Consider the following 24,697-nt stretch of genomic DNA (forward strand, 5'->3'; position numbering starts at 1 on the left):
AATGAGGTTTGCTATCGGTTTTTGGTAGATATCCTTTCGCAGGTTTAAAAATTTCCTTTTCTGGGGCCGGCCTGGTGGCATAGTGGTTAAGTTTGCGTGCTCTGCTTCCGGGGCCCGGGTTCGCATGTTCAGATCCCCGATGCGGACCCATGCACTGCTTGTCAAGCCATGCTGTGGCAGCATCCTGTATAATGTATAGGAAGATGGGCACGAATGTTAGCCCAGGGCCGGTCTTCTTCAGCAAAAAGAGGATTGGCAACAGATGTCAGCTCAGGGCTAATCTTCCTCACATAGAAAAAAAAATTTCCTTTTCTTCTTGGTTTGCTAAGTACTGTTATCATGAATGGGTGTTAGATTTTTATCAAATGATGATTTCTTATCTATTGAGATTATAATTTTTTTCCTCCTTTACTCTGTTAATGTGGTAAATCTCACTTGATAGATTTTTCTGATGTTAAATTTGGTATTCTTGGAATAAATCCAGTATGTTCATGATGCATTTATGTTTTAGCCATGGTCACACTCAGTTTTCCAATATTTCATTTCAGATTCTTGCTTCTATGTTCATGAGTAAGATTAGCCTGTAAATGTCCTTTCTTTTTTACTTTGCTTCTCTGGTGTTGGTATCAAGCTTTTTCTGGCCTGATACAATGAGTTGCAGAATATGCCTTTTTCTATTCCCTGGAAAAGTTTCCATAAGATAGGAATGATCTTCCATTGAAAGTTTGATAGAACTTGTTAAAATCATTTGGGTCTGGTGTTTTCTTTGTGGGAATGTTTTTAAATATTTATTTCATTCCTTTAATATTTATGGTACCATTTAGGATTTCTATATATTAACACCCACATACATATACACTCAGTTCTATTATAATGCTTGTTTTAAAAACAAATTTGTTATAACACAATTGCTATATTAGGGAACAATTAGAGCATAACATGAATTTCCTACTGCTTATACACCAGTTTTGTCCTTTAGAAACAGTAGGTGAACACAGACAGCTGGACCTAGCTGAACTGACTCCCATAGGAATACGCAAGCGTGCACACATAATGCATTTCAGACGTCTAGCAGGCGGCTATGTCAGTTGACCGTGTGTGTTATCAGCCACACTCATCCATATCTGGGGTTACTTTTGTCCACTTTCAGATAACTTCTAACATTTGATAATAACCCACAAACTGCAATCCTTTCTTTCCGTTCCATAATCCACACTCAGTGTATATGGGGATGGGGCGGTGGAGTCAATGGAAGAGAAAGGAAACTAAGAAGACACCAAGTTTTTGGTTTTGGTGATGGATATACGCTAGTGTAATTTACCGAAAATTCAGGAGGCAGAACAAGTGTGGGGAGAAGCTGATGAGTTCCACTTTGGATGTATGATGCTGGAAGAACACTCAGATGGGCATCTGATCTTCAGCTTTGTGGATCTGAAGGTCAGCAGAGAGCTCAGGGTTAGATATAGAGTGGTTGGTATATAGGTGGTGATAGCGAATGAGATCACACGGCCCTGGGAAGCCCGAGATGACTATAGGGCATCAAAGGAAGAAGAAACAAAGGAAAAGACAGAATGAATGGTTAGAGATGGTGGAGGAGAACCAGGAGGGTGGTGTCATGCAAGCCAAGGGAGGATAGAGTTTTGAAAAGGAGTGGTCAGCATTAATGGCTACCAGTCATCGAGGGTTTCCTTGGCCAAGTATTATCTCACTTAATCCTCAAAGCCATCCTGAGATATAGGTAATAGTGTACACATTTCTTTCAGAAAAGAAATGGAGGCTCAAATTTGTTAAATAAGTTGAGTAATCACACATGTAAAAGATGAAAGCAACATACAAACTCCTATGTCCCTTTCTCCAATGCTGGAGTTCACCCTGCCAGGCCGCGCTGCCTCCTCCAGGGAGAGGAAGAGGCCGGGTTTACTGGGCTAAGGAGGGAATGGCAGGTGAGGGCGAGGAGACAAGGCTCTGGTGGCAGCAGGCAGGGGGAGAAGAGAACACTAAGGGAACAAGGAAAGGCTGGTTTTGTTTGTTTTAGGATGAGGGCAATATGAACATTCACTTGTTCATTCAGCAAACATTTATTCATATTGAACATTTACTTCTGGACACTGAGGATATAGCGGTAAAAGTCGAGGTCCCTGCCCTCGTGATGTTTACATTTTAGTGGGGGTGTCAAGCAATAAACAAGCCATTGATAAATATATAATTGTGTACGGAGGTAGGAACTACTAAATCCAGGCCAAGCAGGTAGAGCTCCGAGTGCCAGGGTTGGGGAAGGGAGTGGTGGGTGAGCAGGGAAGCAGGAAGTGACACTGAGCAGTGACCTTGAGGCCATCCTAGGGACTAAGTTGATGGGATGCAACGGTGGGACTGAGAGGGTCTTGAGCAAGTGAAGAGCATGATCTCCTGGATTTAAGTGGCAATGAAAAAGGCAGTGGAGAGGGAGGGAGAGATCCTCTTCCTCTGAAACAGGAGGAGGGGCTCTGAGGTTGGATGTCAGAAGAGCGATGTGGCATGTGGGGAGGGCTTAGTGGGCAAATGTGAACCAAAGGTGGGCGAGTAGCAATAACGGGAATTACAGTGGAATCAGAGCAGAGAGTCAGGGGCAGGGATGCTGGTTTGGTTTCAGAGGAGGAGTGGTCCTGGTGATCCCGAAGTCTGGGATCAGCCATTCCTCCAACACATGTTCTAGCACTGGCTCTTTCCACAAAGCTTTGGAGTCAGGTCGACTTGGATGCAAGACCATGTCCACCACCAACTGACCTGAGGCAAGTTGCTTAATCTCTCTAAGCCAGTGTCCTCATCTGAAAACAAGAATAATAGTACCCGCTTCATAGGGCTGCTGTGAGGAAGAAATGGAATAATACCTTTTGGCCACCCCATGGTGGCCTCCTGTCTCTGAGATCTAACCCCTGACCCCTAGAGGTGGCCCCGTGCAGCTGTCCTTGTCTAGCATAGCTCTGCTCCTTGAGACTGCACTCCCCGGAAAGATAAGTAACCTAAAATGTGGCACAAGCTTCTGATCCTACCTGCATTGCCCAGGTTTCCAAACAAGGCATAATAGGATAACATGGTACCTTGCCTTCTGTCTTACCAGGTGCTGTCTCCACATAGCCAGTGATTTTCCAGCGTTAAGAAACTGTTCTTTGTGTGTGTGTGTGTGTGTGTGTGTGTGTGTGTGTGTGCGCGCGCGCGCACAGCGTGGGGTGAGCAGTGCTTCGGGTCGGCCCCTTCCTGAATCAGTGACGAGAAGCTGTGATCTCAGGGATCAGATACCCATGTCAGTGTCACAAGGGCCAGAGAGTTCAGGCATCAGACAGACCAGGTCACACTCTGCCCTCTCACTCTGAGGTCAGGTTCCTTCTCGAGCTACCGTGTATGTGGAGGAAGCGAGATGCTTTAAGCTCTGAGGGGCATAGCCTGTCCGAGTGTGAGTCTCGCACCTAAGAGGCAGCCAGAGGTCTAAAGAGGAAGTGGAAGGGGGCCTCGCCCTGGGTAGTGGGCTCAGGAGAGCTGACCCCATGGAGGGGACAGAGCTGGGGGCTGAGGAGAAATGCAAGGGGCAAGTCTGCATCTCCTGGTCCCCCCTTTAGATGTCTGGGCTCCTCTAGGACGATTTGCTGGGGCATCGGGGCCCCCATGGGTTCCCCAACTCCTCCGCAGGCCACAACCCACACGAGCCACTGTGGCCTGCTTCCCTGGACAACTCTAGAGTCTCAACTTTTTGTCTCTTCCAAAGGAAAAAAGGAACCTGCCTCTTACATGGCCTCTAGAAAACTGTAGTTCCTTCCTGTGCTTTTATAAAATAAAATTTCAGAAAAATATTTCCACAAAAATAACTTTTGTGCATAACAATGATTGATCTTTGGTGGCTCGATATCAGTCTGTGTCCACTTCTAGAAACAGAGTGTTGTCAACTTATCTGAAGAAAGGGAAAGGCTTGAGAAGACCTCTCATGCCCTGCTCAGTCTTCTCATTCCCACTGCTGTCCCTTTCACTCCCTCTGGGGTCTCTTGGCCTCACCGCATCTGTCTGTGTCTCTCCTAACCGGATATCCCCAGCACGTCCACCTGTCCCCACTCTGCCCATTCATGTGGTGTCTGTCAGCCTCTCTCTCAGATGTCTACTGCAGCATCAGAAGGAACAAGAGGTCTGTGTGTCTGTCCTGTCAGGTGAGCAGGTTGTCCGGCCAGGTGCTCCCACGGGGAGTCTTCAGGCCAGGCTGGTACGGGCTTCCTTTTTCCAGGAATAGTTGCTAATGGGATGCTTTCCAGGTCAAAGGTTGCCTGGAGCTGGGTAGGCAGGGGCACCGGCCTATCTGAGATGGTCTGTGGTCAACAGGCAAGAAATGACAGATGGGGATCCTCCCAGGCCAGTGTCTTCAGGAGACATCATTGAGGACTCCATATCCCAGGGGAAAATACAGGCCATGTGTAAACTGCAAAGTAGAGGGGCTACGAGACTGAGAAGACGCTGGCTCCTGCAGTTCCGGCTCACAGAAGTCGCACACTTCAAGCGAGGCTGTAGCTGGTCCTCCTGCAGGAGGGGAAGAAGCCAAAGAGAAGGACGAGCATGGAGTGGGGTCTCTGTCCTGCCACAGACCCCTATGGAAGTGTCAGTTCCTTGTCTTCCTAGCAACTCCTCCCCTTCACAACCCGTGTATAAAGCCACAACCCTGTTGCTCCCAGGCCCATCAGGCACGGCCCCAGCCATGTTTCATTCCCTGAGATTAACGCAGGAGCTTGGTGTTAGTGGCTGAAGAGTCTGAGGCCATCCACACTGAGCAGTGAGGGACCCGGGACGATGCCACTTCCCGCCTGCCCTGTGTAGTCCTCTGTATGTACATGTGCTCGTATCTGTAAGTGTGTGAGCATCAGTAAAAACGTGGGCACTGCTCGTGAAAGTTCACAGCACCAAACGTTGTCACTGAAGCACCTGCTCGGCCTCAGGCTCTGTGCTGGGCTCTTGGGACACAAAAATGAATCAAACACAGCCCCAGCCTTCAAAGTCCCCACAGTCTCCCGGGAAAGCCAGTCAGTGAGCAGATCGTCCTCGTGCAGTGGGATTGGTGCTCTGGAAGGGGGAAGGACAAGGTTCAGGGAACTGCTTAGCGCAGCCTGTTGGGGGAAGACCAGAAGACGACCCCCGGGATTCAGCTCCCAGGCTGGAGGATAGTGCCATTCACTGAAACAGGGCACAGGGGGAGGAGCCAGTCAAGGGAAGAAGAAGAGTTCAGTTTGTGGCTCATTAAGACTGACTGCCACATTGTGGGACATCAGGTGGAGATGTCCATATGAGAGCCAGACATGTAGATCTGGAACTTGAAGGAAGTGTGGTGGGGAGGGGCAGCTTTATGAGTCACCAGGCACAAGAGGTGCTCGGGGTCATGCAAGTAGATGAGGAGCCTGGGGTTATGGAGAGCAAAAGGAACAGGGGTCAAGAAGGGAGCCCCACCACACCACCACCCAACAGGTAACCAAAGGAAGGACACTGAGCAGGGTTAACCAGAGTAGTAGAAGAAAATCCAGGAGAAGATGACCTCACTGAAGCTAATGAAAGAGTCTCCAAAGGCAGAACTGTTCAACTGTGTAAATCCCACAGGGAGGCCGGCAGACTGGATGGTCAATCCCACACCGATGCACGTCAGTGTGCCTCCCTGAGTGTTGGTGGCCCTACTGTGTGTATCCGTGTGCCCACCTCCGAAGGCTCAGTGGGTGAGAGGTGTCCTGGCTTGGCTCCTTTAGAGTGGGGCCGACCATGAGGATGCAGAGACCAGTGAGGATCATGCAGGTGGGCACAGCACCAATGAGGACCTTGAGGGTCACCACCACCTGCTCCGCCTGTTTGCAGGCTCCTGCCTCATACCCTGCGAACCTGGAGAAACACCATCCCGTGCGTCCAGCTCAGATTCTACCGAGCATGGCTTCCTGGGGGAGGGGGTCCCAGATTCCCCACCCCCACACTATCCTGAAACTTGGATTCATTTCCTGGCCAGATCAGCCTAACTATGGTGGAAGGGAGTGTTGAGAGAATGGGCTGGCCGGGGAGGAATTCAGAGAGAACTGAGAAGGTGGGGAGCTGAGGTTTCAGAAGGGATACAGCCCCAAGAAAGGCCCCTCTCAGTCATGTGCACAGAGAACCCTGGGGCAGGTGGTTCTGCCACACTCTCCAAAGAGCAGAGCTTGGACCCTATGGGTGGCCCCTGGCTAGCTCGGGTGGAGGACTCTGCCCTCTTCTTCCCACCCCACTAGTCTTTTATGCCTCTGGTACAGCCCAGCTCTGGGACTCACTCCAGACTGAGAGTGGAGATGCCCAGGGCGCCTGCGCCTGAAAGCTTGGTGAAGAAGACATAGGATGAGTAGAAGATGGTCTCCAGGCCTGGCCCATGCTGGTGCTGCAGCTGGAAGTCATCCACCACATCTGGAAGCATGGACCTGGGGGTGGGGACTGCAGAATTATCCCTTTATCCCCTTGACAGCCACCAGCCTGTGAGCTTTCTGAAGACAGGGTTCAAGTCAGATTCATCCCTGGGTCCCTGCTGCCCAGGACCAGGACTGGCCCACCTAAAGCCAGGGAATATGTGTGCTTGAATCCCCGTGCCACACACCACTACCCACCGTTCTTGTCATCTGGTGCTGTTTTAGGAGGGCTCCAAGGATGGAGCTAGTGGCCTCCATCTCCTGCAAGTGGGAGCGCCCCTCCCCAGCACAGGCTGGGAATGGGGGCCTGGGACAACAGGTTGACGTGAAAGAGGGCATACCCATTAGGAAGGACATGAAGCTCCCACACCCCCTCCCCCTCACTCAGCCTACCAGGGTAGCAGCAAGGATACAGCAATGCTCACGCCAGATCCAAAGGCCACGACGTATGCTACGGGTGCTGTGGGCACAGCGGCCAACAGGATTGCAAAAGGCACCATCACCTGGGGAGACAGACACACCAGCTGCTCCCTCCACCTGCCCCCTCACCTGCTCTTTCATTCACATACTCACTGGTGTTTACCACTGACACCCCCACCCCTCTATGCCCGGTCCTGTGCTAGGCACTGAAGTCACAAGTGAATACAGACCCAGCCCTGCCAGCCCCCAGGAAGCTCAGGCTCCAAGGTCACCTCCCTGCCCCACCCCCGCTACCTCCCCTGCGGCCAGTCCAGGCCTGGCTTCCTGCCTCACTCACACAGATCCCGAAGGCTGACATCCTCTTCCCAAATCGCTGCAGAACCCACTCCCACAGTGGGGTGCTCACCACAGCCGAGACCTGTGAGCAGACAGAATCATCACAGCTGGGCCGTCGGCCAGTGCCTTCACCCAGGTTCTCAAAGCCCTGGCTTTTAGGAGGAAAGCCCGGATCTTGCCCCTGGTTAAAACCAGTGGCTATGACCTGTATGACCCTGGCCCCAGTTCCACCCTCTGCTGGAATGCAGGAGACTAAGACCACAGCAGAGTCCAGAATGTTGACCATCAGAACTCTGGCCACACATGTCATGCCCAGGACCATCAGAACTCTGGCCACACATGTCCCCAACTCAGGCCCCCGAGTGACCTTGCCCCTGCCACCCCAGGTCCTCTCACCAGGATGGTTAGCACCAGGCCCTGAACGTGGTCATGTAGCCGGGAGGCGTGTGTACAGAACAGGACCAGGTAGCTCTGCTCCACCTGAGGCCGACAGGAAGTGGGCGTGTACAGGGAACGGCAAGAACTTGGAAGTCAAGGGCAAGGCCTAGTTCTCAAGCCTGGCCTCCCTTTGGGACTTCGAAGTGCTGCCACCATCATGCATTCCCCTCTCCCACAAAGGACACTTATCGTGACACAGGTATAAACATCAGTCCCAGCCCACCCGCCCCTGCACAGCTAAGATGGGGTGGACTTTACCATCCCAGACACTGTCAGCTTCCTAATGTCTGGGCCCCGACCCTCCCCAATCCCACAAGCTCTATCTAGGTTTCTCTCCTCCCAGCACCAGCCTCTCTGGGCCACGTGCCAGCCACTGGTTTCTCCCTATTAAAACTCAAGCCTACTTGTGTGCGGTGGGGCCAAGAGACTGAACCTGAACCGACACAGGGTCAGTATGGCTGGAGCTAAGCCAGCGGGGATCGGCCTGGCCAGAGGTACCTGAACGGCTGCCGAGATGAACAGGAAAGAGATCACCAGCTTCAGGTAGGGTGGGTGCCGGACAGTGAGGCCCAGCCCAGCCAGGAAGCCCAGGCCCTGGCCGGAGGCGGGGGCGGAGCGGTCTGCAACACAGGAAGGTGGCCTCTTGGCTTGGCAGAGTTCAAAACCAAAGCCCTCGCCCAAGAGGAGCCCTGCCCCCACCTTCTGCTTCTCACACTCTGACCGCACCCCCATACCTGGTCGCTCCTTCACGCCCAGGTAGAGCAAACTACTGCACACGGGGTAAGTCAGAGCAACCACGGCGGCTGCAATGGAGTAGAGACGAGTCTGCGGGACAGGACAGAACTGGGGTGGGGGTGATGTCTCCAACCCATGGAGGTGGGGACACCCAGGGGCAGGGCAGGAGTGCCTCGCAATGGGAGGAGAGGGACCCTCAGCCCAAGCCCAAGGATGATGGGTGCCCCTCCTCCTAATCACCCAGCAGGAGAGATTTAAGGGCCCAGAATGTTCTTTCTGCTGACCCTGTGCCTCCTGCATACATCCATGCCACCAGGGGTCTAAGCCTTCTCTCTCTCATTTTTTTAAGCAAACATTCATTGCTGCTGACTTCTCCATGCTAGACCCTGAGGTTACAGTGATGAATAAGTGACTCCTGTGCATCCACAAGAAGGGGTTCTGAGTGCGGGAGGAAGACAAATCCATGAGCAGACAGTTACAGCACAGTGCCACACACGACCACCCAGAGAAATGTCTCAGACGGAAACGGTGCTGCCTGTCATTCAGGGGAAGATACACAGCACCCATACAAAGACATGCATGGGAGCAACAGTCACCCAGTTCAGGATAGAGGTTTCCTCTGGCGAGGGGAGGAAGAGGGAGATGGGCAGGGCTTCACCGGTGTGGGTCCAACACTGTTGCACAGGGCCCCACATTCAGAAGACCACTGCACTTGGAGCTTAATGCTCTGCTGGTGCTTTCTTGAAATTCTTGATGATTTTATCTATGAATTTGTGTTTTGTAAGTCAGGTCTATGGGAAAACAGAGCTGGAGCCACCAAGAGGTACCTGAACGCTTTGCACCTTGGCTCACACCAAGCTCTGCCTCCAGGGAGCAGCTTCTCAGCCTCCCGCTCCCCTCTTCTTGGCACCCCAGGCCCCTACCTCTCCAACCCAAGGCCTCTACCACCCTCCATTCCACCCCCACCCAGAGCCACCCAGTAGCTTTGGGGCGGGGCTTGTAGAGGCCTGAGTGGGGCCTGGGCACAGACGCAGGGAGGGTGGGTCTAGGAGGGCAAGGCCAGGGCACACCCTAGCCTGGCAGCACATGATGGGTTCTGAGGGCAACTGGGAGGGGCCTCTCACCCACCTGGATCCAGGCAATCTCTTGGTCGGGGCAGTGGGCCGTGGGAAGGGGAGATTGACTTCCCCATGCTCTCGGGGGCTCTGCACTTTCATTTTGCACTGTACATAGGCAAATTCTGTAGCTGGCCCTGCAGATGGGTCTGCGGATGGGTACACAAGGACTTCACTGCAATGTCATCTTAAGCGGGCAGTGGGCCATGTGTGTTGGTGGTATTATTCTCATACCATTGAGTCTCAAAGGTTGGTGGGGGTTAGAATCCCCTGGAGGGCTTGTTCAAATATGGATTGCTGGGCCCCATCCCCAGAATCTGTGAATCGGTAGGGCTGGGGTCGGGTCCAAGAATGTGCATTCCTACAAGTTCCCACGTGATGCTGATGCTACTGGTCCCGGGACTACTCTTTGAGAACCACAGCTTTATACTTTTTTGTAAATCTGAAATACTTATTAACTCAGAAACTAGCAAACAAACAAGAATGCCAACACAGAAGGGTGCAGAGAACACTGAGGACAGGCTCACAATTCCAAGCCTGGAGAGGGGCAACCTGTGCCAGCCCTGAACTCCTGTTCAAGGTCGCCCTGACTGTGCTGGGGGAAAGGCTGGAGGCAGCGACACTGTGCAGGGGGCTGATGCAGTAGTCAGGGCAGCGGAGAGATGATGGTGGCAGGATCCAGGATGTGGCAGTGGGATGCAGAGCAGTGCACTGACTCCAGAGATATTTGGCCTAAAACATGGACAGGACTTGGTAATAGGTTGGAGTGGAGAGTTGGGAGAAGGGAGGAGGAAGAGATGACTCCCAGTGTTCTGGGGGATAGTGATGTCATTTGCTTAAGTAAAAGGGGGGGAAATTGAAGATGAACTTAATGGATAACATAGATGCATGTCCCCTCATTGCTGAAGGGAGATCTGCTCTGAGGGGAGAGAAAGCTCCTGGTTTCCCTTCTCGGTTCACACTGGGGGTGGGGTGGGGGTGGGGGAGACAGGTCATAGGAGGGGCTTTACCCAGAGCTCTGCAAGGACACCAAACCGTCCCGCTGCCCCTGTCCCCTGCCCCTGCCTGTGGCCCTTCCCCATCCCCGTCCCTTCTCTGGGGTCCGCCTCCTCCCCTGCAGATGGCCTGGGATCTGCTGTTTTCCGTTAGTTTAGAAGGCACCCAGGCGGAGGAACAGAGTTGGCAGAAGGACGCGGGGTCCTCGGCTCAGCCGGAGGAGCAGGGAAGGAATGAAAGGCGCAGTGTGCAGAGCTGCGCCCCAAAACGACGGCGAAGAGACTGGGGGAGAAGCGGCCCTAGAAGAGGGAGCCCCGCAGGGCACTCACCGCGTCGGGGGAGACGGCGACCGGCCCGGGGAGCGCGGCGTCCTCGCACCTGTGGGGCCCGTGGGCGCCCGACACGATGAGTCCGTGGGCGGCGGCTCCCATCAGCGTCCCCGCCATCTCCATGGTCATCCCTGGGACAGAGCGGGGGAGGTGAGGAGCTCGCCGCCCCGGCAGCGGCATCCCGCCCCCCACGCCCCCGCCCGCACTCACGGTACGCGGTGGCCGAGTCCCGCTCCCTCGGGCTGGGGGTCAGCAGCATGGTGAGCGCCGTGTAGGGCACCTGGAAGAACTGGGGCGCCCGGGCGGAGCTTAGCATGGCCTCGTCCGCCCGGAAGCCCACCAGGGCTCCCCAGCTCCCGAGGCTAGGGCCCACAGCCGCCCTGTCCCTGCCTGGCCACTGCGCCGGGCTGGCACAACCCTCGGATCCCCTCAAGCTCAGAGTTAGGGGCTGAGGGCAGGAAGGGCACCCAGCCCAGAGACCAGCGGGCCAGAGGAGCTAATGGTAGATTGCCAGGCGCTGGGGAGCAGGCGGGGGCAGTGGGCCCCTCTGGGACACCTACCCCTGCCACACACACACTTCAGGCACAGGAAGGGGGGCCGCCTGCTTACCGTTGCCAGGGCCTGGAACAGGCAGTAGGAGGTCGTGTACCAGAGGCCTCGCAAGCTGGTGAAGGGGGGCAGGAACCACAGGAAGAAGTAGGCCAAGGCAACTAAGGGCGTGCAGCCCAGGACCCTGCGGAAGCGTGGAGGAGGTGGGGCTGGCGCAGCACCGGGACAGGGGATGCAAAAGGTGGGCCTGGAGCAGCCTCACCCCTCTGGGCATAGCCCTCTGCCCCTGGAGAAGCTCTGGGCTGGGGCTCTCAGGGCAGCAGCCACAGAGGGGAAGAAGTGACCAGTGGGATGTGGAGGTAGCCAGGGGTGGGGGGCCATTCGCTGCAGGACTCTGGCTGAGGCCCTTGGGTGCTCACTGGTGCCATTCCCTGTATCAAGGACCTTGGAGCACGAGCAAGCCGTATCTCCTCCGTGAGACTCTCCAAGACCTCCAGCCCACCCTGGCCACACTTAGGCCCCCGGCCAGGCCTAGGAATCTTGGAGGCTTTGTCCAGCCCTGTGCCATCTGGTGAGGGAGAATCTCCAAGAATGTCTCTGAACTCCTGCAGGACTCAGTCTGACCTAGTCCAGTTCCCAGTCCCCTACTGTCCAGTCTTGTCCTCTAACCATCCACAAGGTTTTCCACTAAGAAGCAGGGCTGTGACAAACACAGTGACCTCAGGCCAGGGGTGGGTGCCAGGATCCCAAGGACCGTGGGGCTGCTCACCAGGGCATGAGTCGTCCAGACCCTGTCCTCCTGCTTCTGTTGATGAAGAACCCAGCCACGGGGTCGGCAGCTGCCCCAGACACCTTCCCTCCAAACAGGACAAGTGACACCTGGGCAGCAGGGATCTGAAAGGGACAGGGAAGGGGACAGCCAAGCCCTGGCAGAGTCAGAGAGTGCAGGCTGTTCGCCCTTCAGGAGGGAGATCTGGAAATTTGGCCAGGGGCAGTGCCATGGTGTAAAGGTCTACTGGCCTCCTCCCCAGGGCACTAATCCAGATGGTTCTTGGGGCACATTTGTACTAGTGAAGAAAGGGGCAGGGGGAGGGAGCCGACAGCTGCACACTGGCACATTCCCACTGTTACTCATGCCCCGTCACTTCTGGAGAAGACTGGAGGGATCCTCATCTGGGGTGGCTCAGTGCAAGAAGGATGCACCTAGGCTGACAGTCAGAGGTACACTTTTTGTTTCACAGTGAAAATGTTTTATTGATTTTTCTGATTACATAAATGATACACTCATTATGAAAACATTCAAACAGTACAGAAAAATATTGAGCAAAGCTCATGTGAAATCCCACCATCCTGAGACAACTGTCAGAAGCATTTTGATGATCATCCTTTCATGCATTTATGTGCATTTGCAATTTATAATTTTACGTAAATGCAACCATATCAGTGTCATTTTAAAAAATCATGGATACTTTATTAAAAATTTCTTTTTTTCTTACCCTCTATCCTCTACCATTCTTCTATAGCCAGCATTAACAGCCTGGTGTATATCCTTCTGTAATTCTCTCCATGCTTATTTTTAATCATGTACAGACACATACACACATATGGTCACACACATACATATATGGGGCATGTCTTTGTTTTGCTAAAATGGGATCATTTTACAGACTCTTCTGTAAAACTAACTTTTCTCTCTTGATAGTGCATCATGGAAATCCCTCCAGGTCAGCTGGTATAGCTCTAATTCATTCCTTTGAATGGCTACATAATAGTCCATCATATTGATACAGCACAAGTTATTATCCAACTGCTTCTATATTGTTGGGCATTCACATTGTTTCCCATTTTCCCACTACAAACAGCCTATAATAAACATCCTTGAGGAGGTTGCCCTCAATACCATTTGGCTTTTCGTCAGGCTCGAGTCAGAAGTGCTCTCTATTGAGGATGGTGAGGTGGAAGGACCAGACACCATGGAAGATGGGAACGGGCCTTCCTGGGCTGCTGCCCACACTCACCTGTGCCACGTCTAGCAGGAAGAGCTGCAGGTAGAAGGCTGTGGCGCTGGAGGCCACCTGGTTGGGGACCCCGCCAACGCCGTAGCACACTTTAGTACAGAATGAGAGATGACCAGCTCTGCTGTCCTGGGGGAGACACAGGAGCTAAGCCCTCACCCCCACAGACACACAACAGCTCCCCACCCCCCGACTTCCATAAGCATCCTGAGATCCCTATGTCTTGAGGGCTTTTCTGGAAACCTCTCAGTCCTAATTTGCCCCAAATCATCTTAAAGGGAAGTGAGACAGAAAATAGAAAAAAAAAAAAAAATCTAAACCATGACCTCTAAATGTTTGCAGGGGGAAGTTCTTCCTTATCTCGGCCCCTCAGTGCTTCCTGCTGCAGTATTTTATTTTCTGAGCCAGCAAGCGAGAGTGAACTGGGGGTCAGGACACCTCGGCTTGAGTCCTTTCTTTGCCACCAACTCCCCGTGTGACCTCGAATAAATCACTTTCTCTCTCTAAGTCTCATCTGTCAAATGGACTATTCCCGCCAACTTCGCAGGGTTGTTTTGATGAGCAAATGAGGCAATGGCTCCGGGAGCAGGACTTTTCAAGCCAGCTGTTGAACCACTGGCAGCCTGAAATCAGCCATGGTGAGAGTATCTACACCACAGAAATCAGCAAACATTACAAACCAGAGCTTCTTTTCCTTTTTCTTTCCTCCCTAGAGACTGTTTACCAGCCCACCACTGAAATGAACCAATGTCTATGATCCCCAAATGTATGTACAGCATGAGCCCTAAGCTATTCATCAGACTCCAGAATGGAATATTCGACTGCCTACTCACAGCCCCACATGGTTGCCTATCAGGCATTTTTCAGCTTAGCGTGGTCAAAACACGGCTCCTGACTTCCACCCCATTGTCTAGACCAGCTCCTAACCCTGTTGTCCCCATTGTGTTAAATGGCCCCAGTGTCCACTCAGGAGCTCAGGCCACAAACCTAGGAGATGCCCTTGATTCCTCTTCCCCATCCCCTGTCTCATCCATCAGTGAGGCCTCCTAAGGGGCTTCCCTGCTTCTGCTCTCTTTCCCTACTATCCACTTTCCATCCAGCAGCCAAAGTGACCTTTTCATCACATAAAGCAGATCGTGTCTCCTCTCTGCTTAAAACTCTCCAACAGCTTGCCATTATGGTTTGAATAAAACTGCAAGTCCTTACCATATAGCCTACAGGAGCCCACCTAGTTGGTCCCCATTCTCTTTTCTACCTCACTTCAGATAGCTCTCCTCAACCATAATGGCAGCCTCCTTCCTATTCCTCAAAATGACCATGCCTGTCGCCACCTCGGGACCTTTGCACGTCCTGTTGCTGCCTCAGGGCCTTTGCACTTCCTGTTCCTTCTCTCTGGAAGGTTCTTCCTCCAGGTCTTTGCAGAGCTGACTCCTTGTCATTCAGGTCTAAGCCTAAATGGCCTTCTCTGAGCACCCAAGTCTCTCTCAATTGTAGTTACTACCTGCTATGTTCTTATTTATTTCCTGCCCTTCTCCACCAGAATATAAGCTCTCTGAGAGAGCATGAACTATAACTTTTATTCACCACTGTGTCCCCAGTACGTAGAATAACACTTGGTGTAGAGCAGATGCTCAATATATATTTGTTGAGGGAATAAATGCCAGGAAGACACTGTGTAAAGTTCTATTTCTTCCAAAGATGCTGGGAATCCTTCTTTTTCAGTCTTTGCTTGGGGGTGGGAGAGTGGAGAGGACTCTGGCTTCACCCCCTTTGGTATCTTGCAGGACACCCCAAACGGGCTCTTTTGAAGGGAAGGTCTTCCCAGATAAGGGTTTATCACATCCTTAGCACACGCTTCCTACCCACAGAAGAAAAGCACACATGAGGCAGCCGTTTCTGACATTTGTGTGAACACTATTTCAACTTCCAGAAAACCTGAACAACAGGCAGAATCCAACTTACAGTCCTTCCTCCAGCCCCATAAGGGGACTCTTATTTCCCCTTAAATACACCTAGCAAAAGTTTCTGGCACATAGAAGGCACTCGAAAGACAGAAAAACAAATTCCAGCTGAAACTCGGTGCATGATACAATCTCGGAATCTTGAGGATGACAGTTTTACCTGCTTGTCCACTTTAGAGTTAGACGGACCTGGATTCAAATTCTGTGTCTGCCATTTCCAGCTGTGCCACCCAAGGCCAGGTACTTAAGACGGCTAAGCTTCAGTTTCCTCACATGTGAAATCGGGATAACACACCCCAGGGTTGTTATGAGAATCAATGCTGACACTTCATTGGCAATGTCAGTTTTCCCTCTTGCCATTCATCTCACTCTGAATTTCTAAATTTCACTGGGAAATGAGAGCCTCCTTATCTGGGTTTCTCTGTTGGGGCCACAACCCCTTGCCCTGAGGCGCCTGAAAGGAAGGCCTGAGTGGACATAGGGAACTGAGGCAGTGAAGCCAAGCCACAATGAGCGCGGTCACACGGAGTGGGGGTGGATTTTAGCGTTCAGCAGAAAGCTCAGAGGTCCTAACTCCTCTCCGACACAGCCAGCCACCCTTGCCCCATCCCCTGGGCTGCCACATGCCCTCCACCCTCACCCCTGGCCTGGCTGCCAGGAACGACATCGCGGGGCAGTCTCCCAAAGGAGAGCCTGGTACCTGGACAGGCCGGGGTTTGAGAGGGTGCTAAGCCCACACCACCTGCCCGGAATGGGGGAAGCCTCCTGGCGCACGACTTAAAGTGCGACCTTCCCCGGGGTTCAGGGGGCCTCCGGGAAGACCTGGAGTGCGGTGGGCGAGAGCCCTAGACTGGGAATCAGGAGACCAGAGACTGGCCCTGGCCCTGCCTGACTAGGTGAATGAACCCAGCAAGTTTCTTCACTTGTCTAGGACTCAGCTTCCCATCCTGCTCTCTGGCTCCTGAATATCCTCAGCTGCCAACCCAGGCAGTTCAAAAGCCTGAAGGCTCGGGCCCAGGGCCCCCCGCGCTGGCCCTGGCTGGATAGAGGGCTGCCCTCTGGGTGCCCGCGGCCCCTCCGCCGCGGCCCCGCCGGGAGCCCAGCGCCCCGTCCGCCTTGCTCAGCCCCAGCCCCCCGCGCCCCGCGCCCCGCGCTCACCGAGCCGGGCTCCACGGTGGGCGCTTCCAGCTGGGGCGCCGGCGCCTCCACCGCTGGGGCCGGGGTCCCTCCAGCGGACGCCGCCATCGCGCCGCAGCTCCGACCGCGGCGGGGCCGCCGCAGTTATCGCCCGGCCGGCGTCCGGGCTCCGCGGAGAGGGCGGCTCCCGGGCGGGGGCGCGGGGGGGCGAAGGGCCGCACCGCCGGGGCACCCCCGCCGCGGGCAACGCGCGGGCAACCGGGAAGCCGCGAAGCCTGCCGCTTCATTGCCCAAGGGAAAAACGCCAAGAGCCCAGATTCTCTTGGGGGGCAAGGCCAGGAAGTCCCCGAGGACCGTTTTCCTTGGGGCATGTCCCCGAGGGAGTGAAAGCCAGCCGCGGTTGGCGCTAAACGCTCCTGCTAAATCCTCGTGGGTAAAAGTCACCAAATAAGTTTATTTGAAAAACGAAGCAATAGAACTGACTTGTTTAGACTAAGATTATGGCTGAATAGGCTTACAACCTGCAAAATTTAATATCGGATGCCTGAAATACACAGTTCCCAGCCTCAGAGAGATGATGGGTATGGCCATGTAACTAAGTTCTGGCCAGTGAATGAAAGCAGAGTGGGCAATTCCCAGCAAGGTCCTTAAAAGGGAAGGGTCACATCATATACAAAACTTAACTGAAAATACATCATAGACCTAAGTGTAAAGGCTAAAACTATAAAACTCTTCAAAGGAAACAGGAGCAAATCTTCCTAATCTTGGGTTAGACAAATTGTTCCTTAGATAGGACACCACATGCACAAGTTGGACTAGATCTAAATGAAAAACTTTGTGCAGCAAACCAACAAGTGAAAAAGACAAGCCACAGAATGGGAGAAATATTTGCAAATCGTAAGGACTTGTATTGGAATATATAAAGAACTCTTATAACTCAACAATAGACAACCCAATTTAAAGATGGGCAAAGGATTTCAATAGATATTTCTCCAAATATAGACAAATGGACAACAAGCACATGAAAAGATGCTCATGTCATTAGGGAAACACAAAACCACAAGACACCACTCCACTAGCATGGCTATAATTAAGAAGACAGACAATAAGAAGCGTTGGGGAGGAAGTGGAGAAACCAGACATTGCTGGTGGGCATGTAAACTGGTGCATTTGGAAATGGTTTAGAAAACTTGGGCAGTTCTTCAAAAAGTTAAACATGGAATTAGCATATGACCCAGCAATTCCACTCCTAAGTATATACCCTAGAGGAAACATGTTCACACAAAAACTTGAAAACAAATGTTCATCACGATATTATTTATAATAGCCAAAAAGTGGAAACAACACAAATGTCCATCAACTGATGGATAAATAAAACATAGTAGGTATATCCATACAATGGACTATTACTCAACAACAAAAAGGACATGGATGAACCTTGAAAACATTAAGTGAAAAGATGCCAGTCACAAAAGACCACGTATTGTATGATTCCATTTATATGAAATGTCCAGAATAGATAGATTTATAGACAGATTGTGGAACTGCGGTTGCCTAGAACTGAGGGTGGAGAATGACTGCTAATGGGCATGTGGTTTCTTGCAGAGGGGATGAAAGTGTTTTAAAATTAGATTGTGGTGATGGTTGCACAATCCTATGAATATACTAAAAACCATTGAACTGTACACTTTAAATGGGTGAATTGTAAGGTATGTGAATTACACCTCAATAAAGTTTTCTGTTTTTTTAAAGGAAAGGGGTGTGCTTCTTCCTACTGGTTGAAATGTAAATACAATGGCTGATGCTGGTGCAGCTATCTTGAGATCTCCAGTTAGCTCTAGCCGAGGCTGGCAAATTAACAATACAGGAGTCTGATGGGGCCAGCCCGGTGGCGCAGCAGTCAAGTGTGCCTGCTCTGCTTTGCAGGCCTGGGGTTCACAGGTTTGGATCCTGGGTGCGCACCGACGCACCACTTGTCAAGCCATGCTGTGGCGGTGTCCCATATAAAGTAGAGGAAGAGATGGGCATGGATGTTAGCTCAGGGCTGATCTTCCTCGCAAAAAAAAAAAAAAAAAGAAAAAGGAGTCTGATGATTTCATGAAGTTGCTCTACCAGCCCCAAACTTTCCCTGCAAAGTTTTGCATGGGAAATAAATAAAATCTTATTTCGTAAGTCACTATTATTTTGGATTTTCACAGCTAAATATAATCCTAAAGTATACACTATCCAGTCTAAAGCAAGTCATTCCATTTTCTATGCCTCAATTCTTTTTTTAAAATTGAGGTTGACAATTATTTAATGTAATTGACATAACATTAGTTTCAGGTATACAATGTAATGATTCGATATTTGTGTATATTGGGAAATATGCCTCAATTCTTTAATATACCAAACGGATACCTTCTGTTTCCTTGAATGCAGCCCTATCAACAGTAGATAATTAGATAATGCATGTGCTAAATATTTAATTTCTTGGAAACTAAACATAAACTCAAGCTGAAGTTTCTTTGGATAATCTACTTTAAAATATATCATTTTATATGCATTTTTAGTAGGTTTGGAAACACTTCATTCCTAATAACTGTACTTTGTTGCATATATTACCACAATTTTAATTTTGAAAGGAAGTGGGTAAAAAAAAAACTCCATTTTTTTTGTTGCACAAGAATATAATTAAAATAAAAGGCATTTGTTCCTAACAGCTATTATTCTATTTAAAGTAATGGTATGTCCCTAATGCAACTTTTAGTTAAAGACAAATAAGCTAGATTTCAATAGATAAAACAGCAGGATTACAAGAAGCCTGCCTTTTAATTAAAACAAAACTAAAGACCAATGCACTTAAAAATATCTGAAAGGATGCACACCAAAATGTTATTAGTGGTTATCTTTGAATGGTGGAATAATGGGTGATTTAATGATCATTTTACCATATCTGCATTTTATAATTTTCTACAATGAATATGAATTATCTGTGCAAAAAAATACATTTAAAACAAATGACAGAGCCAAATATCAGTCTACTGAATAAGTCACTTCTATTTGAAGATTTAGTGTTATGACCAGTTTTTTAATTACATCATTTATACTTAGAAAGAGAAAGAACAAAGGAGTAAACCCTACCAAGGAGTCTTCAACTCAGGACAAAAAGGATGGTTTCAAAAAATAAATACAACCATTGACTTAGTATTAAAAATATCACATTTTAACATTTCTGAGTATTAAATGAAAGTAACATTGGTTAAAGTATCTGGCAAACAGAAGGCACCTAATAAATGTTTGATTCTCAAACTGAATGACTTTGCCAAATAAAAATGACAAAAGCATCCATATGTAACTAGTTTATAACAAACAAGTGTAAATTATTTCCCAGATCCTTTTAATGAATAGTATTTCATCCTTAAGACAACAGTTCTTTAACCATTAGCAAAAGATTGCTTTTAAAATACTTATAAGGCACTGAAATAGATGTATACATATTTTCAACACAATGAAACATAACGAAAAATATTCTGAATGAGAGAAATATACAAAATAAATAAGATCACTTTTATAACCCAGATAAGGCATAGTAATTTCACCAATAAATTAAAATCTGTAAAATTAGAAATGTACTTCTATACATCAGCCCTAACAATGATTTTCAAGAAACTGATAAATGACAGTTTTGAAACAACTTAGGTCAAATTGTATTCCACACCTAAGATGCTTGCTCATTTTCCAGTTTGCCTTCTCTTGCCAAATTCAGTTTATGTTTTCTAAAGTCAACATGTTTTTGAGTATTCTACACATTTAATTAACAACTTTACAATTTTAAACTTTCAGGTAAAAAGCTTCATCAGATGATTCTCATTTTAGAAAACCTCTGAGAATATTATTCACATTAATGAAAGTTTTCACAGTTACAAAAATGAAGGTTATTGCTGATGACAGGTCTTTCCCCATAGGAACCTCTCACTGGGGTGTATTCTACTGTACACACAAGAAAACCTCCAATGTGTCTACTGGTTAAATAATTATAAAATGGAAAATCCACAAAGGAGGCTTTTCTATAGGTACAAGAAAATTATTTCCCAGAGCCCCCTTTATCTAAATATATGGAGAATCACTTATTGACTCTAATTATGCAAATGAAAATTATAAAAGGTTTCATGATAGGCCTATATGAAACATTTTCTTACAGATTCTTGAAAATACATTATCATCCTATTTTATATCTGAAAGTGTAGTTCACTGATTTGACCATCTTCTCATTTTTTGTAAGAATGCCATTATTTTTGTTTCACTAGAGAGGGCTCTACCACAGCTGTAAATATTACTGACAATAAATATTTATTTGCTATTATATATCTGTTCATTTCTGAGAGTAAAGGACAAAAGGAAAAGGCTCTCCTTTGTCCTCCCTCTCTTCCTAATAAAAAGACAGGCCTCTACCATGTGGAAGGCTGGGAGCTAGAAAATGAAGCATTCTTAAAATGGAAATGGACCTCTAACAGAAGATGTATCTTATAAACCAGGTCATCTAGTTACGTATTTCCCTTGCTATTCCTGAGTCTTTAATAAAAACCTTATTTAAATGTTTCAGCATCGTCTCAGCTGTGCTCATAGAAGATAAAGCATAGGTTTATGCCATGATTAGTTCTGAGTTAAAGGGGAACAGTCAAAGAACAAACTGGGAGGGACAAGGATGAAATTTAGGGGTCTACCAGCCCCATTTCAGAGTAGAGTCTTCCCGTGTGGGAGGTGAAGCGTGCAGGTTTTATTTTCTTAGGGTGGAAGCTTAGTGCAAGATTTCCCAAAGACTGGTTCTTCTACTACATAACTAAGAATCATTTGATATGAAAAATGCAGAGACCTGCGACCCATCTCAAATACAATGAATCAGATCGTGTGTGGTAGGCAGCAGGAAGAGGCAGGCATTCTGAAAAGCTTCCCAAGTGATTCTTAGACTAAGGCTTGAGATCACTGCAAACCACTGCTTTATAAGAATGGTTCTTTCAGGGGGTCCACAAGGTCAAAACTATTTTCATAATCATACTAACATGTTATTTGTTTTTTTTTTTCATTTTCTCATGAACATACAGTAGCATTTAATAGAGCTACAAGATGTGTGATATCACAACAGATTGAATGTAGAAGCAGATGTGAGATTCCATCTGTCTTAAGTCAGCAAAGATGTTTGCAAAAAATGGAATACAATGCCACCTTTCTCACTAAATCTTCTTGTTTTGGAAAATACACATTTTTCATAAAAATGTTCATATTAACATGTGTTTATTATTTTCTAATGAATAAATATTTTATAACTTTTAATTTTTATTTTTAATACAATAAATATAACCCACATAAACAAAAGGTCTTGAGACCAGAAAGTCTGAGAGGTGCTCTTTCCAGCCGACATCCAGTACCCTATGAACATCACTGGTGATAGGCACGGCCACTTAGTTCCTTGGCACACTCGATGTCTATTTCACTTTAAACATGATTCAACAGATCATTTGTAAACAGCCTTCTTAAACTTATTTTCAGGCAAGGGAATTTAATCTGACAGTGAAACACTGAAGTCTAACGAGTTTTAGTTAAAAGTTTTAAGATACAAAGCATGTTTTCCTTGGTGACATCAGAATGTGATAAATAATCCTCTAATGTATTCACAGGTTGCCTCTGATATACGGAATAGAAAACCATACTTTACAGTGACAAATTTTAAAAATATTAATTAGAAATGTGACAACACAGCATCAAATTCTAAGTGAGTGGTGGCACACAAATGGTTTACTCCAAATATTAGCTAAGAACAAATACCTAATTTTCAAAAGAAAAAAAAACAGGGGAGGAACTGGCGTTCTTAGAGAGAAAAGAATTTTTTGAAAATGTACAACTATGAGTATGCAGATTAACACTGACATTACACTAAGCTACACAATTTTATTCTTAAATGAAAATACATCTTAGCTACTATTGCCAAATTAACATTTGAGTATATTTTGCCATTAGAGAATACAAATTGAGAACACGTTGAGGTTTAGGCACAGCTGTGGTGAAAGCAGTTCCTTCAGCCTTTTGATTGTAACCCAGGTTTGAAATAAGTACACTGATGCTTTTAACCTGCCATATATAATTTTTAAATATATTGCTATTTAAAAAATCTGAGACAGCTAAGATTTAAGTAAATCAGTTTGGAAATGATGTTTGAATGAATGATGCTGTGAACATATTTGCTAGTTTATACCATACTAAGATTCTAAATGATATAGATATTTAATATATCTTATGTTGAATAATTTGTATTTGAAAATAAGTATATTTTTCTTTCTGAGTAGCCTTTTGGAAAAAGTGCATTGAATACAGTTTCCAGTTATAGTCGTAAATTTTCCTAACTTGTACTTATTTAAAAACTTTCTCATCAGGAGGGAGGTAAATAGTACTCAAACCAAAAATCCAGTGCATCTGACTTTTCCTTTCCCCCATTCTGGTTTGCACGTCCACTTAAAACCATCATTTTTCTGCAAACTTTCCACTTTTGATTTAGTGTATCAAAAATCAATGTTATGAGAGTTCTCTAAAAGGTTCAGCAGTTTTTTGGAGTCTCTGAATGATTACAGCATTCTGTAAATCTGCTTCTTCCAATGTGAGTGTTTCATCTAGCAATTTGAGGAAAGGAAGAGCCGTTGCCAGAGAAAAGGGAGGACTTCTTTGAGATCCTTGGTATTTTTCAATGAAGTCTTTGATGTGGCTTATCCTGTAAAATAGCATAAACTATTAATATAATTTTATGAAAACTTGAATTAGATAATTTAAGGTAATAACTTGTGAAGATATCTGGCTATGTTAATACACACAATAGTCAAATTATGATGACAGAACTGATCACTTGGGCTATCTTTTAAAGCTTGACTCTTGATAATAATAAGGAATTACCATTAATTATCTTAGGTGTGACAACGGTATTATGGTTACATTTTTAAAGAGTACTTATCTTTTAGAGACATACTAAAATATTTACATGTGAAACTTTATGAAGTCTGGGATTTGCTTAAAAATAGTTCAGTGGAAACTAAGTAATGGATCATATTATATCTTCTCTTTGCTTTTGTATATATCTAAAAGTTTCTATAACAGAAAGTTTATATATCTACATATCTAGCTCCAAATGGATTAGAAATGGTCCAACCAGTAATCCTACAGAAACAGATTGCATGTCTTAAATACCAGGTCATGCTGTGCTTCAAATCCAATTAGGAAAATTCTTAACTCAGTGCAGGTAGAATTTCAGTTACTATAATGAACACTACAATGTAATATCATTGCCATCTTGAAGGTAGCTCAAAGTTACGTTCACCTAAGTATGTTTGTGTGTATTTAGAAAGGGAGAGTGCATATGTAATTCATCAAAACTAAGATGCCACTGATGTTGACACATCATTTTTTCTTAACACTCAGAATTTTCATATTTATTGAATGAAAACTTTTCTTTTCTTTTTTCTTTTTTTTTTTGCTGAGGAAGATTGGCCCTGAACGAACATCTGTGCCCATCTTCCTCTACTTTATATGTGGGACACTGCCACAGCATGGCTTAGATCCGCACCCAGGATCCAAATCTGCGAACCCCAAGCTGCCGGAGCAGAGCACACGAACTTAACCACTACACCACTGGGCCAGCCCCTGAAAGAACACTTTTAACTTAATTTCACATAAGATTTATCAAATCACTCATGTGCTTCCATAATATAAGTAGAATAAAATGGTTAAGTCAATCCTAATACTTGAATATTGTACAGACTCAGATCTGTTGAATCACTTTTGATTCGGTCATTAATGTACACGTTTTCCCACATAATACCACCCTCTGTATCATCAGGTGTGTTGGTGATATAGAATTTCTTTTAAAAAGTGCTCCACTACCGTCTCCAGGATTTTTTTGTTCTGCTGACACTCGTTCTGCACGCTTTAAGGCAGATGCTAAGGCAAAGATAATTGTGTCATGATTGCCATATGGCCAACAATGGACTATAGGATGCATCCCCATTTCAGAGATGCTACAATATGAAAAATGTGCAACTCAGAATTAATGCAATATGGCATACCACCGAAGACAGAATTCTCCCATTCAATGAATTCACTAAAATTCACTAACTGCCACTCTATTAAACCTGTGCAGGTTACCAAAAAAGTCTAGGACATGGTCAAGTGTATTTAATTTGGGTACCAAAAATTGGATAACTACAGGCTAACACTTATGGCAAA

General features: G+C 47.4%; 2 protein-coding genes across 3 annotated transcripts in view; both read right to left on the reverse strand.

Annotated features, from left to right (window-relative positions):
- Positions 1-3,199: 3,199 nt before the first annotated feature.
- On the reverse strand, positions 3,200-16,558 carry MFSD2B (MFSD2 lysolipid transporter B, sphingolipid). The gene is made up of 14 exons (XM_058551714.1): positions 16,472-16,558; positions 13,356-13,481; positions 12,107-12,231; positions 11,398-11,521; positions 10,999-11,077; positions 10,789-10,919; positions 8,348-8,438; positions 8,112-8,233; positions 7,572-7,655; positions 7,177-7,257; positions 6,813-6,922; positions 6,291-6,434; positions 5,698-5,874; positions 3,200-5,073 (listed from the first exon to the last, which is right to left on the reverse strand). The coding sequence occupies exons 1-14, from the start codon at positions 16,556-16,558 to the stop codon at positions 4,749-4,751; spliced, it is 1,806 nt and encodes a 601-aa protein (XP_058407697.1). The 3' UTR covers positions 3,200-4,748.
- A 2,941-nt stretch (positions 16,559-19,499) lies between these two features.
- The window catches only part of UBXN2A (UBX domain protein 2A), a 46,398-nt gene continuing 41,200 nt past the window's right edge, over positions 19,500-24,697 (reverse strand). For both annotated transcript variants that reach the window (XM_058551715.1, XM_058551716.1), the window contains exon 7: positions 19,500-23,192. In XM_058551715.1, the coding sequence (XP_058407698.1) occupies positions 23,000-23,192 (193 nt within the window). In that variant the 3' untranslated portion in view covers positions 19,500-22,999. The remainder of the gene's footprint in view (positions 23,193-24,697) is intronic.

Source organism: Diceros bicornis, chromosome 12, assembly GCF_020826845.1.
Source record: "Diceros bicornis minor isolate mBicDic1 chromosome 12, mDicBic1.mat.cur, whole genome shotgun sequence".
Classification (NCBI taxonomy): domain Eukaryota; kingdom Metazoa; phylum Chordata; class Mammalia; order Perissodactyla; family Rhinocerotidae; genus Diceros; species Diceros bicornis.

What these genes read in the sequence shown, in the direction of transcription:
- MFSD2B (XM_058551714.1), bottom strand. Translation starts at nt 16,558, where the DNA reads ATGGCGGCGTCCGCTGGAGGGACCCCGGCCCCAGCGGTGGAGGCGCCG. An exon ending in ATCTCCACTCTCAGTCTGGA is followed by an intron (nt 5,875 to 6,290) that starts GTGAGTCCCAGA and finishes GTGTTTCTCCAG; the next exon opens with GTTCGCAGGGTATGAGGCAG. An exon ending in CACCCACTGAGCCTTCGGAG is followed by an intron (nt 5,074 to 5,697) that starts GTGGGCACACGG and finishes TCCCCCTTCCAG; the next exon opens with AGCACCAATCCCACTGCACG.